The sequence below is a fragment of the Myxocyprinus asiaticus genome, chromosome 41 (genome assembly GCF_019703515.2).
Source record: "Myxocyprinus asiaticus isolate MX2 ecotype Aquarium Trade chromosome 41, UBuf_Myxa_2, whole genome shotgun sequence".
Taxonomy (NCBI): Eukaryota; Metazoa; Chordata; class Actinopteri; order Cypriniformes; family Catostomidae; genus Myxocyprinus; species Myxocyprinus asiaticus.
In genome coordinates, this window is record NC_059384.1 from 10,171,042 (window position 1) to 10,189,091 (window position 18,050).

Below are 18,050 nucleotides of genomic sequence, written 5' to 3' on the forward strand. Positions count from 1 at the left end.
AATGACAGAATAAACAGGGTAAAATATCCCTTTAAGATTCTAACTTGAAGTTAACTATTCATAAAGATGTTATGCTTTGCCATTTTGTTTGAAACAACAAACAAGGTGTTTTAAAAGCATAAAACCAAGGCTGGCAGTTATGTAATATGTAGTATGACCTAATGCATTTCTTTTTTTTTTATCTCTCTCTTTCTTATAACACTTCAGTCCAGTTGCAGTTACACTTATTGCAAGCATGGAACAAGCCTAGAATTTTTTAATTGTTTAAATGTTTTATTTTTTATTTTTTATTATTGCGTACTGTTAGTCGAGCACTAGGCTTTGTGTACAAACTTGCTGCTGTCATGTGTATCCTAATCGGAATAGGCTCTGCAGGGTGCAGGGAGTTGTTAAAGGTACACAGGTGACACATGAGGTAATCGGTGTCACTTTAATTCAGCCATTGGCTTGATCTCACTGTTTTGCTCTCCTTCTTGGCACCAGTCTTTATTGCCAAGCCCGATGTTTGGGGCCAGTCCTGGCTTTCTTGGTCTGGTAAATGTTTGGAACATTTCCAACAAGTAATCAGTTCAAATTTAGCTTGGAATAACATTATTGCAGATGAGCGATTAACAGAAATAGTATTTATTGTGTTTGTTATTGACTATAATTGTGCAGGGACATAAGCTTTTGGAAGTCAGACCAGAAATGTGTGAGATTGTTTTCAAATATCAGACAATGATGAATGAAAGATGGTATTCAATTTTAATAAGTAAGTAAAGCATCCTCTATTTTACTGTTGGCACACCTTATCATTGTGTTTATACAGTATATGACAGAGTTTACAGAGAGAAGTGTAACACACACACACACACACACACACAAGCCTACTAACAAGTCCTAGCCTGCAGTTTTTCCCTATGGTTACCTTGCTGCTAAGTCTCATAGTCACTCTGAGGTGTGAAGTTTTCAAATGTGGCTTGAACAACCAGATGCATTTACACTTGTATGCATCTCAAACCATCTGTCTCGAATACGTCTTGAAGGGCATTTACACTTGGTCTTTTCATGATCAGATAGCTATCCGATCAATAAAAACACATAAAGTGACCAAGTGAAAATACCCCCCTACCCTCCTAATAGACATGTGGCCTAAAAATGCTTAAAAAGAATCACTGAAATCAAAGCCTCATATATTAAACGTCATAACACTACATTCCAGATGTTTGACCAGGTTGTTGCTCATATTGGCTGAATGACTGATACTGGACCTAATTTAATAATAGCAAGAAACCATAAACTTTGAAACTAATTAAAAAAAAAGAAGGTATGTGTTCCTTTTACTGAAATTGTGTGTTTAATGTGCTGTTGACAGTAAGGTTTTATGAACTGTTGCTTATCCATTGTTAAGCAGACTGAATAGATTTTATATGAGAGAAAACTTCCTGTGAAGGTTCCTGTAACCAGGTGTTTCATGATGACGCATGTTTTATTTACCTGCTTATAAAACAGCAATTTCCTGAGCCGTCTGACCTGTGTTTCCTTGTTGTTAAAGTCCGGATTGTTTGTCCTTTGTTGTTTTGTTGCCTTGCCATTCCATCATTGCATGCATTTCCAGCAGTAGAGAGTGGAGTTTTCTTTAAGTTGTTGATTTAAGGGCTGTTTGTGCAAAATCACATTTTAAATGCATAATGTTTTTGACCAACCATGTCTGTTGTCACTTTCTGTTGCATTCTTTAAAGTTAAGGGTTTCTTTATTACTAAAGTGCATGTGTCACATTATTATTACATTTTCCATTATAAATAGAGTCCAGAAGCCTGAGATCACTAGTGAAAATACTTTTTATAATTATTATTATTATTATTTTCATTACAAATTATATTATCAACACAACAGTTTGATTGATAATTTAATTGAATTTTGGTGTGTCACCCTTTTGCTTTAATGCTTAAATGTATAACTCTGGTCTTTAGTGCCCCAGAACCTCATTCCACCTCCTTTACCTCATCGATTTTTATGGAGTTATGCCCCATTTTATTTAGTATTCATTAACCTTTATCTTATGAACCGACTAACAATAAAAAAAAAAAGCCGATTTATTTTTTTTCTTTTCCTAATTGTTTGATTACCAAAAGTTTATTGGGTCTTTAGTGACCCGAGATAAGTAATAGTTTCACAATATATATATATATATATATATATATATATATATATATATATATATATATATATATATATATCAATTTCTATAAATCATATTTTATGATTATTTCAAGTTTACTATCACAGAATATCTATTTATGTGTTTATAACAAGACAAATGAGTGTCATATTCATAGAAATTACTACTATATTATGTCAATTTTCTGCACAATGGTGGTGAATTATCATTATTCCATATGCGTGTACACATACATATTATTCATGTTATTTGTTACTCAAGGTGGCAGAGTTGTTTCAGTGTTTGACTTGACTTAGATTTGGCATTGCTGTTTGCCGAAGAAGCAACGTGGAAGTAACCTATAGCAAATAGAACACATGAACAGTATGACATGGCTATTGACATTTGGGTGTACTACTGAAATTCTGTAAGTTGTTCATCTATTTAAACTCAATAAGTGCTTTAGAAAATACATACAGTATGTATTACTTATGTGTGGCTTATGTGTTAAGTGTAGCTCAGTATGCTTTTGAATGTTTAGTCTCATAAATTCTCAGCGTGGAAGTATTGAATCCTTGTTCTATCATCCCTTTGATATATGAAAAAGTAAACACCAAAATATAACAGAATATATTCTATTCTATTGTTTTTTAACTGTCTTAAAAATGCTTTGAAAATGTTTACACTATCTGGGCATTTTGTTGAACCATTTGTTGTCCATTCGCTTAAAATTCAAGGTATGTAATAATGTTTGGCAAATTGCCAATGCATTTTAGGGTTAATGACAGCATGGAAGCTTACAATACATGCTTACAGTACATGTGATTAGTACGGTGGCCCAGGGGTACACAGCACAACAAAATTTGCAAAGCAAACAAAAGCTGAAAATGCAACAGAAATAAGCCGCAGCACAAAAGAAAAGCAACAGCACAACAGAAATTAAGTCACAACACAACACAATTTAGCCACAACATAATGAAATTAAGCCAGAGCTAAATTAATATAGAATAAAATCATGATCTCACCTGCATCGAGTCACAACTGCCACACAACTTAAAATGCAGTGTTTAAAAAAAAATAAACATTTCCTGTTAATTGGCTTAATTTCATTGTGTTGCGGCTTATTTCCATTGTGTTATGGCTTATTTCTGTTGTGTTGTGGCTTGTTTCCGTTGTGTTTTGGCTTATTTCTTTTGTGTTGTGGCTTGTTTCCGATGTGTTGTGGCTAATTTTTGTTGAGTTGTGGCTTGTCTCCGTTGTGTTGTGGCTTATTTCTGTTGTGTTTTCAACTTTTGTTTGCTTTACTAATGGGCCACCGTAGATTAGTGACCTAGAAATAGTGCAGAGTCTTAAATATTTCTTCTTTATTGAAACTTTTTTGAATCCTTTAAAAATGTTTAAATGACAAATCCCAGGTTTTCAGTGTTGTCTCAGACTTTTGGACCAAACTGTACAGTATGTGTGTCTTTGTAGTAATAGAGGTATTTTGCATACTTGGCACATGTATCTCATGGATCTTTCTGTCTTCCTGTCTTCCAGGGTGATATCCAGCAACTGCTGATTGTGGCTGATCCTAAAGCAGCCTACGACTACTGTGAACACTACAGCCCAGACTGTGACGTCCCCCACAAGGACACACTGCAAGCACAGGAACCCGAGGAGGAGGTCAGTATACAGAACAGACCATAAGCCTTTCTGCACTGACCAGCAAAGGAAGGGCCAAAAGGGTCCCTGATGATCAAACGTTCCTGGACGTCTGACACATTTTTTAGAAGAATTCTTAAATGCACAATTTTCTGTTGGTACATTTTGTGCATAGTAGCCAAAGAGGACATATTTACAGTTTTACATACAGTATACATAGAACAAATATGAGTTATGAGAATGTTTCAGCATATGAAAATTAAGTTACAGCTGGATGAGTAATTAAGGGAAGAAATATCCCCTTTCAAAAATGAACCATGGTAACTATATTTTCTATGAAAATACTATTTTTACAGTTATTGTTTTTCTATAAAATCATAATAAATACATGTCTTCTTCTAACAAGGTAAGATGATTTTTTATGGAAGTTGTAGCTAACAAGTAGTAACAGTAAGGGGCTATTCACACGGAATACGTTTTTGCAACCGCACTATTATTCTATTGTTTTTCTATGTAAACAAGCATTATATGGACATTTTTGACTTTGCATCTTGCTGTGTTTTATTAGCTTCGCATTTTTTCAGACACCTTTTCAAGTTACAAATAACTTCAACTGTTAAAAACTGGTCTCGAAACACCTGAATTCTGCTCTATTTGTGGCGCTGCATCTAGTTTTTTTAAGCTCAAGGATACGTTCGGACAAACACCACATGCATGTCATTTTAACCTATTATATCCTGCAAAAACAGGGAGCGTCTCTCTCTTTTATCCTCAGTGTGAGATTTAATAGCTCTCTCTCTCTTGTCTTGATGCACCATGTGTGTAGCTGAGATGCTCTACTCATAAATTACCCTGGCGAATGGGGTCCTATTCTAAGTTGAGTGATCACCAGCCATGGAAAAGGGCCATATAAAGGTTTATGGTATCTGATTTTTTTTTTTTTTTTTTTTTTTACAATAATATCGTTATCTTTAGAAGATTGGTGTATATGAAAAACCCATCTTAAGTTCCCTAAGTTCTCTAGTACCCGACAAATAAAGTTTCATAGGTAATGGGACTTTAAATGTGGGAAATCTAATAGACTAGTGTTCTTTCTATAGATGTGAACCTTTAATATGCCTCTGCTTTAAAAGGCAGGCTGTAATTTACACTCAAATAAAGCAGGAAAAAAAGAGTTCCATGACGAAAACAGCAGACATATGGCTGCTATATCTGTTTCGTGGCAGTCCCTGATCTTATGGGCCATTTTATAGGGCTATAAACATCCACCTGTGTATCAGAATAAGTACATCACATGTTATACTTTAAAGTAATTAGTGCAATATGTGCATATCTCTCACACAGTTTGTCAATCTTTTAACACAAATGTTTTAGTTGTTTATAATGCTGTCTTTTTTTTTTAAGAATATTGAAAGCACCATCATAAAGGGGTTATGACATGAAGAATACAATTTTCCTTTTGACATATAAGTGGGCGTGTACTGTCAAGTCTTAAAGGAGAAGCAGCACCAAAACCGAATGTTTTTGACAGGGGGTCAGAATGAGGTGGAAAATTATCATGTTCTACAAATATATGGCGGGTTTTTGTTCAAACAACTTTACTAATATTATAAGTGAACATTAAGGAACATATTAAAATAATAGAAAAAGGAATGTCATGACCCCTTTATAGCAATAGTTCACCCAAAAGTTATTCACTCACCCTCGCTTTTTTTTTTTTTTTTTTTTACTAGTATGACATTCTCTCTTCCATGGAACACAAGAGCAGATATTAGCCTCAGTCACCATTCACTTTCCCATACAATGAAAGTGAATGGTGACTGAGGCTTTCAGTCCCTAATACGTATTCTGTCTAACATTTCCTTTTGTGTTCCATGAATGGTTTTAGATCTACATGAGAGTGAGTAAATGACGGCAACATTTTAATTTCGGATGAACTAACCCTTTAAGAAGTAGACATTCCATTTTACTGTAATGTGGCAAGAAATTCTGCGTGTGTATGATAAACTTGTGATCAGGAGGCTTTGTCTTACTCATCTGTACTCTCTAAAATCAGCTGTGTCTAACCATAACAGTATGTAATACACCCAAAGGGTAGATTACATTTTACATGTAACAAATGCAGTATATTGTTTAAATATGCTATGCTAACCTCTTTGTTGTCCTCTCCCTGTGCGCAGTACACAACTGCTGTTGAATATGGTGATTTATATGATTATTATGACGGAGCGACCCCTACAGCAACAGAATCTGAATATTCTGAGCCACAGGTAAATACAGGAAACATGTGAGGCATTTGTGATGTCATGTGGTGTCTAGCTGTCAATCATGGGATCCACTGGCTCCTCCCCTTTTCTTGTGCTATATATGTTGTCTGTCCAAGTTTTGTCATCTCTGGATGTCTATTCCATGTTTATAGGATCATAATCATTTGTGTGTTTACTGGGCATAACAAAAGAGAGACCTTTAGAGCCTGTAACTTGTCATATCATGGTTGCCGTTTTTTAAATGTAGCTTGCTTGGTAAGAAGGATAACTTGGATTTTCTGTTCTTCGATGCAGATTTGAAGTTTAGTCAAAAGTATTGACACACCTACTCATTTTTTTCTACAGTTAAGTATAATAGTAAAGTCATAAAAACTATGTAATAATATATATATGGAAATTATGTAGACCAAAAATCTGTTAAATCAAAATTTATTTTAAAAGTTTGTTTTAGCTTCTAAAAAAGTAGCCATCCTTTATCTAAATTACTGCTCTGCACACTCTCTCAACCAACTTCATGGGGAATCCATCTTAAAATTAACATTTTAATATACTGTAGTTAAGAACTTCATACTTGGTCATATTTCATACGAATTTGTCTACAAAACTAATTTTAAGTTTAAGCCTGTAGATCAAAGGGTTTTTAGTGTGTCCAAATTTTTGAGCTTTTTGTTATCAGAGCCACTTATCTGAATACTCAAACCTGCTCGCTAACAGACTAACTATTCCCTGGTTTATACCAAGTTATCCTAAAGCTAATCTGGCTAATTAAGTAAGCCATGTTTAAAGAATGGGACCTTGGTCTTATTTGTCTTCTTGGATGTTTTGATCTCTTGTGTTTTTTCCCTTCATCACAACCTCTTTCCAGAGAGTGAAACGTAGTGTCTCCATGAAAACGAAGAGGACGAGAAAGTCCCCTAAATTTGTTCCCAAACCCTTTAAGTACCCAAAACAGACAGCAGCAGCTGAAAAGTTAGCTCCTAAGAAGAAGAGATATGGATACCTGCCGACACCATCGCCAAGAAAAGCCATTCTAGGGGTAATAGTGCAAGCGTAGTTCAGATCAGAACACATCAAGATCTCTCTTTCGGCTAGAGAAATCTCTGATGATAGTCTGACCATGCCGCCCGCCCACTATTCTCCTCTAGTCTGAACAGAGATGCAGTCTGTCTCAGCGGTTCCAGCCTGTAATGCTTATGGAGTGCTTGTAGTGTGCTAATTCCTCCTTTCTTATCTTCTCCCTCTTTTCTTCTCACTATAAAACTGCTATAGATTAACAATGTAGATGGGGAGTACTATACAGACAGTGAAATTGACTACGGGACAGTAGATGCTTCCAAAACTCGGTCTCCTGTTGCAACCACTGGACCAGACCAGGTAATTTTTTATTTTCTTTTAAAACTGTGTGATAGTCTGGTAACAGTCACTAGAAATATGGGCTACTACTGGGACAAAAAGAGGAAAATTCGAGGAACTCATACTGTATGACAAGGAAGTATTTGATTTGAAATGACAAAGACAAAACAATTCATAGCAATTGTTCTTTGTTTTTTGACTCGGGGACTGTCACTACAAGGGAACTGTTGAATGGCAAGTTTATCTAACAACATAAAGCTGAAATTGTGCATAAAACCATGTTTTAAATGTAGCCAATCCACTGCCTCTGATGGAGTTCTGGTCTTAATTCTTTGAAAATGTCTAGAATTTCAGATGGCCATTTCTCAATGGATTGCCATGCCATTGGTTTTCAGCTTTCTGTTTTGAGCTCAATGTTAGTTAAGGCTGCATTTAAGGACTATGAAAAAACACATGAATGAAATCTATCAGAGCATTGACTCTGTTGTTAAATAAAAACCATATAATAAGAACCACAACTATTTGCAAGTCAAGACATTTTTCATCTTCAGATATGCAGCTTGAATGCAATTTTTTAAGCTAATAATGAATTGAATTGAAGCAAATTTGTGAAAAGATCACTGACCCTATTTTAAGAGCTAAGCGCAGCGCTATGCCATTAAGTCATACAAGCAAAGTCAATGGGCATGGCCATGAAGTTTTGGTATTTTCGTGCAAGCATGCACTAAATCTAGGCACAAGTGGGTTTGGCAAAATTACATACGCAATGCACTAATGGGCTGTGTCAAGTGCAATTTAACTCTGAGGTTCTTCTCCGGCACCATCTGCATCTATTATATAGTCCATTCCCTGTAAAGCACCAGTGATATAAACAAAGACAGCACATTCATAAGAAGTTGGTAGTGTAAATGGACTGTATGCAATGAATTAGAAGAATAGAAAAACAGTATGGGCTTACATTATTTTGTGCAACTTTAATTAACTTATTAAAACACAAAATAATAAACCAAAAAATATCTCTAAATTCAAATTACACTTCAAACAAAATAACTAGGTGGTAAAAAAAATCATACCAAATCCAAATATTGTACTCTCTCCAACTTAATCCACTGGCCCTTTTTGCAGTAACTTAAAATTCATTCTATGACAACAGGTTGAAAAATACCAATATAAACACCCACACACCCACAGTTTGCATGCATACACCCACAGATAGCGCAAACACTCCCATCCACGGCCACTTGCGCTTTGCCCTGGTACAAAAATTGCACTTAGAATTAGCGCTCTCAAGAAAATTGGATAAGACGTTGCGCAACAGTTGTAGCACATAGCACTGCACTTTGTGCACTCACGAAAATAGAGCCCCTAAACTACTAACAAGCTGTTGTCACATGGTCCATTTTGTAGCCCTAACCATTATTGACAGATTTCATGTCCAATTAAAAACAGTTCCTTCAGCAAGTGACCCAAAGCAGGCTGAAGTAAAGAGGTCACATGCTAAATGTGAGCATTTTTGACCTCTGAATGAAAAATCACAGCATTTGTCGTAGTCTGGTTGAATAGTTCTGGCACTATTTGTTGCAACAGAACTATACTCAATAAAATTAAACCCTTTCACAGCCTTTACATGTGTTTGAAGGGTGGTTCTTTGTTTATATTGGATGTATTGACACTGCAGACTTAAATAAGTCTGTATGGTTTCTTTTCTTACATACAATACTGTAAGCACTGTCTATACATCCGATATGCTTTAAAGTAAATATGAATTTGGTAAAATAAAAAAAAGAAGGAAAACTGTTATATATTTTGTTGTCATGCTTTTGTAATCTTATTGTAATTTTGTTATCTTGGCTGTATCAAATTCAGAATTCAGAAATACCCCCTCAAATCAACATCCATTGCACTTTTTTGTTACATTTAAAGATATAACTTTAATATAACTGTAATATAAAGTTACTGTACCCTGCATTTGAGCGCATCACTACTGCATTAATTATTGCATTTATAAACATTCTAGTGTCATTTCAGACTTCATTTATTTCTGTCTTGTTTTTCACCTCTAAACTTAATTCCACTCTAACATTATGTTTACATAAAAGACATGAATATGCTAAAGTTTGTCTTAAGCTTGTACATTTTAATTGTATATTTAAATGTAATAATGCTTTTTTAATTATTAACACTTTATCTGTCCCTCTTCTAATAATATGAAATAATATCACCAAAATTTAAAGACAAGTTCATATGAGAAACAGTTTTTAATATAAAATTTGCTAGAAACATCACATGATTTTAAATTGTTTATATTTACACCTCAAATTACACATTTTACACAGATGATCAGTACATATGTTTTCAGAAGGCAACTGTTCTTGCCACTGTTGACATATTGATGGCCCCAAACTTATGAGCATCCACTATGTTCCTTCATAAGTGCATATTACTCCTTACCTCTATCCATTATTGTGTGCTGTACAGTTTTATGATTGACCCAACGAGATTTAATTTAGTGCCATAAATTTTAATCACACTAGACCCCCAGAGACCAATCAGTCAGAATCTCTTCATCCACCCCAAAACTTGCCAAATTGAATGGGACAAAGAAGTGTTACCTTGCTGCTATCAATAATCGATGTGCTATTCTTAAAAAAAGTGCTGAATTAATTTTGCCCCTGCTCTGCATTACAACATGAATATAGTAGTATTTGCTTTAACTGCTTAAACTAACATCCATCTTCCCTCCATTGCTCAAACTTCCTTGCACCCCGCCCCTCCTGCCGCATTGCTTGGGTATAATAAGGCTGTGGAAGAGGAAGTTCTCAGTGAATATGTCACTGAGACCAACCAGGCTGGTCTGGATCCGACTGATGCCCCGGAGGCTGTGCTGCCCAGCGGCACCGCCGACCCAGTTGGAGTGGATGCGTATGACTTTAAGGAGTATGATCTTAAGGAATATGATGTGACGGGGCTTGATAAAGATCAGTATGAGTATGGGGCGTACGATGAGTTTGGCAATGTGGCTCCAAATCCTACGGCCACTTATGAGGACAGTTTTGGGCCAGGGGTTGCCGCTGAAACCGACATAGCCGAGACCGAAGTGGAGTCAAATGTAAGTATGGACCCTTCCCCCCTTCTTCAGTGGTAATGGAGGGTGATGTCCAGTGCAATGACTCTTGGATATGGGAATCTAACATGCATCCATGGCTTTGTAATGCATCACTTTGCATGGGGGTCCATTTTTGTAGCCAATCAAATTGTTTGTTCTGTTCAGTGGGTTGGGTTATGTTACAGGAATAGTTCACCAAAAATTGAAAATTCTGTCATCATTTATTCACCATCATGTTGTTCCAAACCATATGATTTTCTTTCTTGCATGGAAAACAAAAGGAGATCTTAAGCACAATGTCCAAGCCAGGGATTGTAAAGCTCCATAAAGGACAAAAAAGCCCCATAAAAGTATCATAAAAGTAGTTTATATGGCTTGTCCACTATATTCCAAGTCTTCTGAAGCCATTCGTTAGCTTTTTGTGAGGAACGGACTGAAATTTGTGAGAAAAATAGAGAAAAATAAATATAAATCCTGATGGGGTGATCAGGAACCTGACGCAGAGTGGAAGGGTCTTGTATCAGTCTGATAGGGTTTATTTTGGATAATGACCATCTGACTGTTCATTATCCTGCTTATTACAAAACTACCCGCCAATAAATAAATAAATGGACATGAAATATACATTTAAATAATTTATATTATTAACATACTTGTAGATGCAGTATATTATATAACACAATTTTGGGTGAACTATCCCTTTAGCCTTTCTCTATTGTATGTCATTGGCATGTTTTGAAACATATAGACATGTGCATCTCTTCATTTAGCCTGTGTTGGTTTCCTCTCCCTCCCTCTACCTCCCTCGCATTAGGTAAAATTGATCTTCAATAAATTAACTTTCTACAACTCACCCAAACAGCCATTCACAACCCACTTACATACATACAGATATTTACACACGCACACATGTTAGGGAGTCTTCCATGCTGAAGATATGAGCTGCTGTGGTTTGAACTCCCTGACTGTCCCAGCACCTTTTCTACCATGTTGCCCCGGGACACAGTAATTACCCCATACCACAGACCCAGCTGTCTACACAGACACACCCTTCTCCACCTCCTTTCCCGAGAAGAGATGTCCTACACTTGTTTAGCTCACACTTCCCTTCCTCCAAACACTTAAAGTGCACTAGTACCTGTCTTATCACCCACCTAAGCATGGTTTCAAGGGTTTGCCGATCACACAACTGTCCATATCAACAACAGAACACTCCTCATGCACTCAGCTTTCCTATCAATCAATCAGTCAGTCAGTCTGTCTGACTGTCTGTCTTTCTTTCTTTCTTTCTTTCTTTCTTTCTTTTTTCTTTCTTTCTTTGCTCACCTCTATCTTCCTTTACTGTATGTTTGCAGGTGGGTGGAGGTGCTCTTCTGGGGCAGAAAGGAGAGAAGGGAGAGCCTGCAGTGATTGAGCCGGTGAGTTTCAGACAAATTTTGGACCTGCACTATCAATACCATAGATGAAAGACCCCACAAAATCTTTATTGGAGTTTTTGGCTTGTAGTCTATGGACAATATTTTAAGAGCACTAAGCGCAGAGCTATGCCATAAGTCATAAGTGCAAAGTCAACTGGCATGGTCATGAAGTTTTGGTATTTTCATGCAAGCTTGCACTAAGTCTAGGCACAAGTGGGTTTGGTGAAAATCGGGTCAAGTGCAATTTAATTCAGAGGTTCTTCTCCGTCTGCATCCTGTTATAGACCATTCCCTCAAGAACCAGCGATATAAACAAAGACAGCACATTCATAAGGATTTGGTTGTGTAAATGGACTGTATGCAATGAATTAGGAGAATAGAAATATGAACATTATTTTGTGCATTATCTGTGTCCTTGATAAATGGGACACACTAATTTTATACACATGGAAAATGTGTTTCAGAATATAGATGTAAGCTCCGTTTAATTATAGAGAATTTTGTTTAATAAAAAGGCTATTGTCAGAGACATAATTTGATGTTCCACCATATTTTCAGAGTTTGGACATGAACTTTATTACTACCTGTTTGTGGAATCTCCAAACTGCAAATGCAGGAAATTAATTTGGACTTTGCGCTGAAAACAGACGTGTTATTGAAACGTCTTAATGCAGTTACCTATTTCTCAGGAAAATAGCGAATTGCACTTTGTGCCACTTCATAAGCATATAATGCACCCACAGTTTGCATACCTACACCCACAGTTAGCGCAAACACTCCCACCCACGCCCATTTGCGCTCTACGCTGGCATGAACATTGCACTTAGCACTAGCACTCTCACGAAAATTGGACACAGCGTTTTCAGACAAAAATGGATTTGTGTAGATGTGGCCGTAGTCCTTCTATTCCATTCCATTTTTTTAGATTGTGATTTGTTGTTTTTTTCACAGGGAATGCTGATTGAGGGACCTGCTGGTCCACCTGGCCCTGCCGTGAGTTACTAAATCTTTTTACCTGCATCAGTTAATACTGCATCCTGCAATATTTCAAACGTTTCCCATTCAGGGTTTTATAGGCAACAGTTCTGTTTTAAGTGTTTAATTTGGGTAATTGGGTTTCAATGTCCTCTCATTTGTTTTCAACTTCTTCTCTATTTTTGTATTACCTTTGTGTATTTAGGGTCTTCCAGGCCCTTCAGGTTTACAAGGCCCCCCTGGTCCGGCTGGAGATCCTGGTGACAGGGTAAGAATTTGTTCCTGTCTCTGAACACTCTGGAGTCTGCTGGAGGAAGGGTATTTTCAGGACATTAACAAGCTTTAGTCAAGGCCTCCATCTTTCTTAATTGTGGCTCTTGTTTTACAAGACATTTTATTTGTCGTGCACATAAATCTGTACTAAGGTGCTGATAAAGATGCATAAAGTCTAAGGTTCAAAGAAACATGACAAATTAAATTGTGATGGAAAGATTATATGAGAGACAGATTGTCTACCATAAGGCTTAAGAAAAACTGTGTTGTGTTCTAGAGACAAAGCAATAAAAAAAGGCCTAGGAAAACAGTCTGGCTGTAGTAAATGGCAAAACCTCATGAAGATGTGTCTGTAAACAGTACATAATGATAATTTATTCCAAGCAGGGTCATGACAGATTCCTGACCCTAAGGGCACATTTTCACCCTCCCTTGACACTTTTAGTTTTAAACCACCACCCAGAGCTGCTTTATTTAGAAATGCTGATTAAAGGAATTTAAATGAAATTTAGTTGCTGAATGTTATCCGGATATCCATCAATCACACATCAAGCAAATATAACATGTTTTCCTGTAGTTCAGCTTGTAGAGCATGGTGCTAACAATGTCAAGGATGTTGGATTGATTCCCAGGGAATACACTTAATGAGAAAATGAATGGACTGTAAATCGATTAAGATAAAAACAAAAAAATACTCAAAGTTTGACTTTATTGTATGATATTTCATGATATACCAAAGTTTGAGAAAATTGCATGATATACCTCTCAGTAGGATCTTTATTACAAGCAATTCTTCATTTGGTACATTTCTGATTAAATGCAACATAATACTAAACCTAAAGTCGTCTATTTATGTATGCACAATACACTGATGGCTTACGAAACAGCCTTGAGCTGTTTGAGGATAATTATCATTAGAAATTCTCACACCAGCTCCAAGCTCTGTCTGGCAGTCTGATGTTAGGTTTGTATTTTGGATATTGCACACCCTCGTAAACACAGTCTAGCTGAGAAGCGCACACACAAGAATGCTAATGATGAAACTAACTAACAAACTCGCACAATATTTGCTGTAAAACTATTGTGCTTTTAGTTTTAAAAGTGAAAAAAAAGGAGGCATACAATAGAGGACTATTAATCTAGAAATAGCCAAAAACGTGAAAAGGGACCTCAAGTTACGCTAGCTACAGCCTTGAGCACTTCCTGCTATTGCTATTGCCCATTATGTAAGGCCTTTACACCTCTGAATTGACATTAAATACCTTAATCAATGTTTGCTAAGGTTATTTAACATCTGGCCATACTTATTTCAAAGGTGAAACATTGTGATGGTTTGTAGTAATAGGTCACAGTAAAGACAGTATCTTCAGTCTCTCTCTCTCTTTCTCTCTCTCTGTTGTGTCTCTGTCTCTCTGCCACACTTTGATCCCCCTTCCTCTCTCATACCTCTCTTGGCATTACCCGGGTGTTGTCAAGTCAAGAAGTGTCAAGTTACTGATTTATCCTTCTCTCTCTATCTTCCTGCCTCCTCAGGGTCCTCCGGGCCGCGCTGGTCTTCCCGGAGCAGATGGTGTGCCAGGCCCCCCTGGTACTATGCTGATGCTTCCAGTAAGATCCACTAAAACCTCTAAATATTTGCATTCCAAACTCCCCAACACCGTACAACAGTTTCATGCATGCACCTTGTAATAATACTGTACAGGTATATGGAAATAATGACTGCATACAAGATGTTGTGTAGTTGTTATCAAACATACTGAAACATCAAAATCTGGAAATTCCTAATGAAATATCGAGAGTTTCTTAATCGAAATGTCAAAAATCAAAATGATTAAAATGCATAATGATGATACATATATGAAAATCATGATTCCATACTTCTTTAGAACATTGTTGTGTTGTAGTTTTCAAAATGATTGAAAACCTGCAAAATGATTGAAATCTAATTCCCCAATCAAAATGAATAATGCTGCTTTTCCTATAGGATAGTATAGTATACAGTAGCATAGTATAGCATAGTATAGTTTAGTGTCATATTTGTAATGCTGCTTTTCTTATTTGATGTACTTAGTAATATAGTATAGTGTAGTACAGTACAGTATAGCATTGATGATGCTGCTTTTCTTGTTTGACAAATGTAATAGTATAGTATAGTATAGTATAGTATACTCAGTGTTGGGTAAGTTACTCAAAATAGGTAATCCACTACAATTACTAATTACTTCTCTAAAATTGTAATCAGATCACTATACTGATTACTTAATCTAAAAAGTAATCACATTACTAATTACTTTACTTTTATGTTACTTTCTAAATCACTTTTCATAGAAAAGTTTTTGGTTTTCCTCTCAAATTCAAAATCTTTATATTTCCTTGTTATTCATTGTTCCACACCCTTCAGCTGTCACAAAAATGCTTACAGACATACATATTAATTCATATTTTAAATGTATTATACATTTTACTTAAGCACAAGTAATGTACTTAAAAGTAATTATTTTAAAAGAAAGTCAGTAACTGTAATCTGATTACAAGAATTCAAAATGTAATTTGTTACATTACTTTTTTGCCTAAAAAGTAATTAGATTACAGTAACTAACTACTTTGCAATCGGATACACCCAACCCTGAGTATACTACAGTATAGCATAGCATTCGTAATGCTGCCTTTCTTATTTGAAGAAAGTAGTAGTATAGTATAGTATAGTATTCATAATGCTGCTTTTCGTATTTGACCGACTAAGTAGTATAGTATAGTATAGTATAGTATAGTATAGTATAGTATCAGTGGCGGATTTAGGCATGGGCGACATGGGCAGCACAGACCCCCCCCCCCTTTATCACACAGTATAGTATCAATTCTTAAGTGTTGCTAAATCAAAATAGTAGTAATGAATATACTCTGTGTGTGTCTGACAGTTCCGTTTTGGTGGTGATGGTGAAAAGGGTCCGGTTGTGTCGGCTCAGGAAGCCCAGGCTCAGGCCATCCTCTCTCAGGCCAGGGTGAGTACATGAGAGCTGGACAAAGCAAGCAGAAGTAAAGGGCCAAATGGCCCCTGACCTTTACCCAGCTGTTTACCAAGGGGGGAGGCAGGGGACTCTTTACTGTAGAAAAGAGGTGGGGCAACAGGTCAAAGGGTGGGTAAGGGATTTGGTCCGACCTTGTTTGCGCTAAAACAAGAGTGAAACGGAGCAGCACAGGCTGCTTTGACTGTTAAAGGGAGACTGTTAAAAATACTAGCAAGGTTCATGACCCGCAGGAGGGCAACCTAGACAGGTGTTGCAGATTAGTGTGAGTGCTCAGATCTGTCCTTGACAAATATGGATACTGCCCCACCTCCTCTGGGTTCACATAAAATGAGTGGATGTCAGCTAGCTAGTAAAAGCTCAGCCTGTAAAAGTGAGAGATTAAAAATGTTTGAAGTCAAAAGTATGTTGGAAGATTTTACAGTGGTTTTGATTCTTTGGTTTCTGTCCACAGCTTGCCATGAGAGGTCCACCTGGTCCAATGGGTCTCACCGGAAGGTCTGGCCCAGTAGTGAGTTTCAGTTACACCATGACCTCTAAGAAAGTCTCACCCACTCAAACCTGTGAATGACCTGTTCACTGATTTTGCCCAGACTGAAAATCTGTGCAGTACAATTTTATGCACTGATTCAAAGTTCATCACTACCAGATATGCTAAACACCATCATACATGGGGTCCAAAATTGCTTCTATTTTATTTTTTTCTAATTTAATATAGTTCTTTCATTACAAATGTTATTATCCGCTTAATTTAAGAGACATTTTTAATTGAAGAATGTATATGAATAAGCATCTTGTGTGCTTCAATGGAAGCAATAAAACCTTACATTTTTGTACAAAAGAGTTAACATGGTCATTGTCACAAATTTGCTAATTTGATTAGTGACCTAGAAATAGTGCTTACATATATCTTCTTTTACATTATTACTTCTTTTTTTCAGAATCATAAAGCTATCTGTTTATTTCCAATGTTTTTTTTTTTTCTTTTACTACTTAATCAGTGAGTGATGAGACCAGGTAACTAGACTAATGATCTCAAAGTCTGTCTACTAGTTGACCCAGTCTTAGGCCTCTGTCTGTCAGCTGGTCTCGAGCAGACCTGTTCATACACGATCAGTCAGTCAGCTCAAGCCTAAACCACTTCGGGCAGGAATTATCTTGCTAAGATATGACAAAACTAATAGTGAAAATACAGAAAATGACCATTCGAGACAAGAAAACCACAGCCATGTCATGACATGACATGACATACTTATCGTGCGTGATTGACCAAGCATGAAACAAGCAGGTATAGTAAAAGAGAGACTTTTGAAATCATAATACTTGTCTTAGAAAAGAACACAGCAAACTGTTTAATGGCTAGTTGTGAATACTTAGATGTGTAATTTAAAAGCAGACAGATCAGAGTCCTTGAATTCCCAAATGATTCCTTGTGTAACTCTTTATTGTAGGGCATACATTTAGAAATATAAATGCAAACTCAAACTCTCAAATTATCTTTTTATTTAACTAAAAATTAAGCCTGTCTGAGAGAGTAGCAATTTTAAAATAAACAGTTTATTTCTTAAGTTTTCAGCCATCACATGGTGATGCTAAAGATACATTAGCAGAATTCTCCAGATCATAAAATAACTACTTCTTCAAACAATTCCGAGCTGTTATGTCAACCATATAAACTTCAGTAATTTTATATAAGGCCTATTTGATTCTCTGGGGGAGAAAATAACAATAACTGTATTTGTTGAGAAATATTGCCACCTTCTGCTTGTTTGTGTATAGTGCAGACAGTTCTTATTTTCTCTGCTAGTTTGGTGTAATGTTGGTCTAACCTTTCTTTCTCTGGTGTT

General features: G+C 36.3%; 1 protein-coding gene across 2 annotated transcripts in view; it reads left to right on the plus strand.

Annotated features, from left to right (window-relative positions):
• The window catches only part of LOC127432052 (collagen alpha-1(XI) chain-like), a 105,336-nt gene that overhangs the window by 22,059 nt on the left and 65,227 nt on the right, over window positions 1-18,050 (plus strand). Inside the window, exons 5-14 of one of the 2 annotated variants that reach the window (XM_051682824.1) lie at window positions 3,681-3,806; window positions 5,966-6,055; window positions 7,322-7,426; window positions 10,206-10,514; window positions 11,867-11,929; window positions 12,881-12,922; window positions 13,110-13,172; window positions 14,711-14,785; window positions 16,096-16,179; window positions 16,658-16,714. In XM_051682824.1, the coding sequence (XP_051538784.1) occupies window positions 3,681-3,806; window positions 5,966-6,055; window positions 7,322-7,426; window positions 10,206-10,514; window positions 11,867-11,929; window positions 12,881-12,922; window positions 13,110-13,172; window positions 14,711-14,785; window positions 16,096-16,179; window positions 16,658-16,714 (1,014 nt within the window). Of the gene's footprint in view, window positions 1-3,680; window positions 3,807-5,965; window positions 6,056-6,917; window positions 7,089-7,321; window positions 7,427-10,205; window positions 10,515-11,866; window positions 11,930-12,880; window positions 12,923-13,109; window positions 13,173-14,710; window positions 14,786-16,095; window positions 16,180-16,657; window positions 16,715-18,050 lie in introns of both variants that reach the window. The other variant, XM_051682825.1, reaches the window with a different exon arrangement.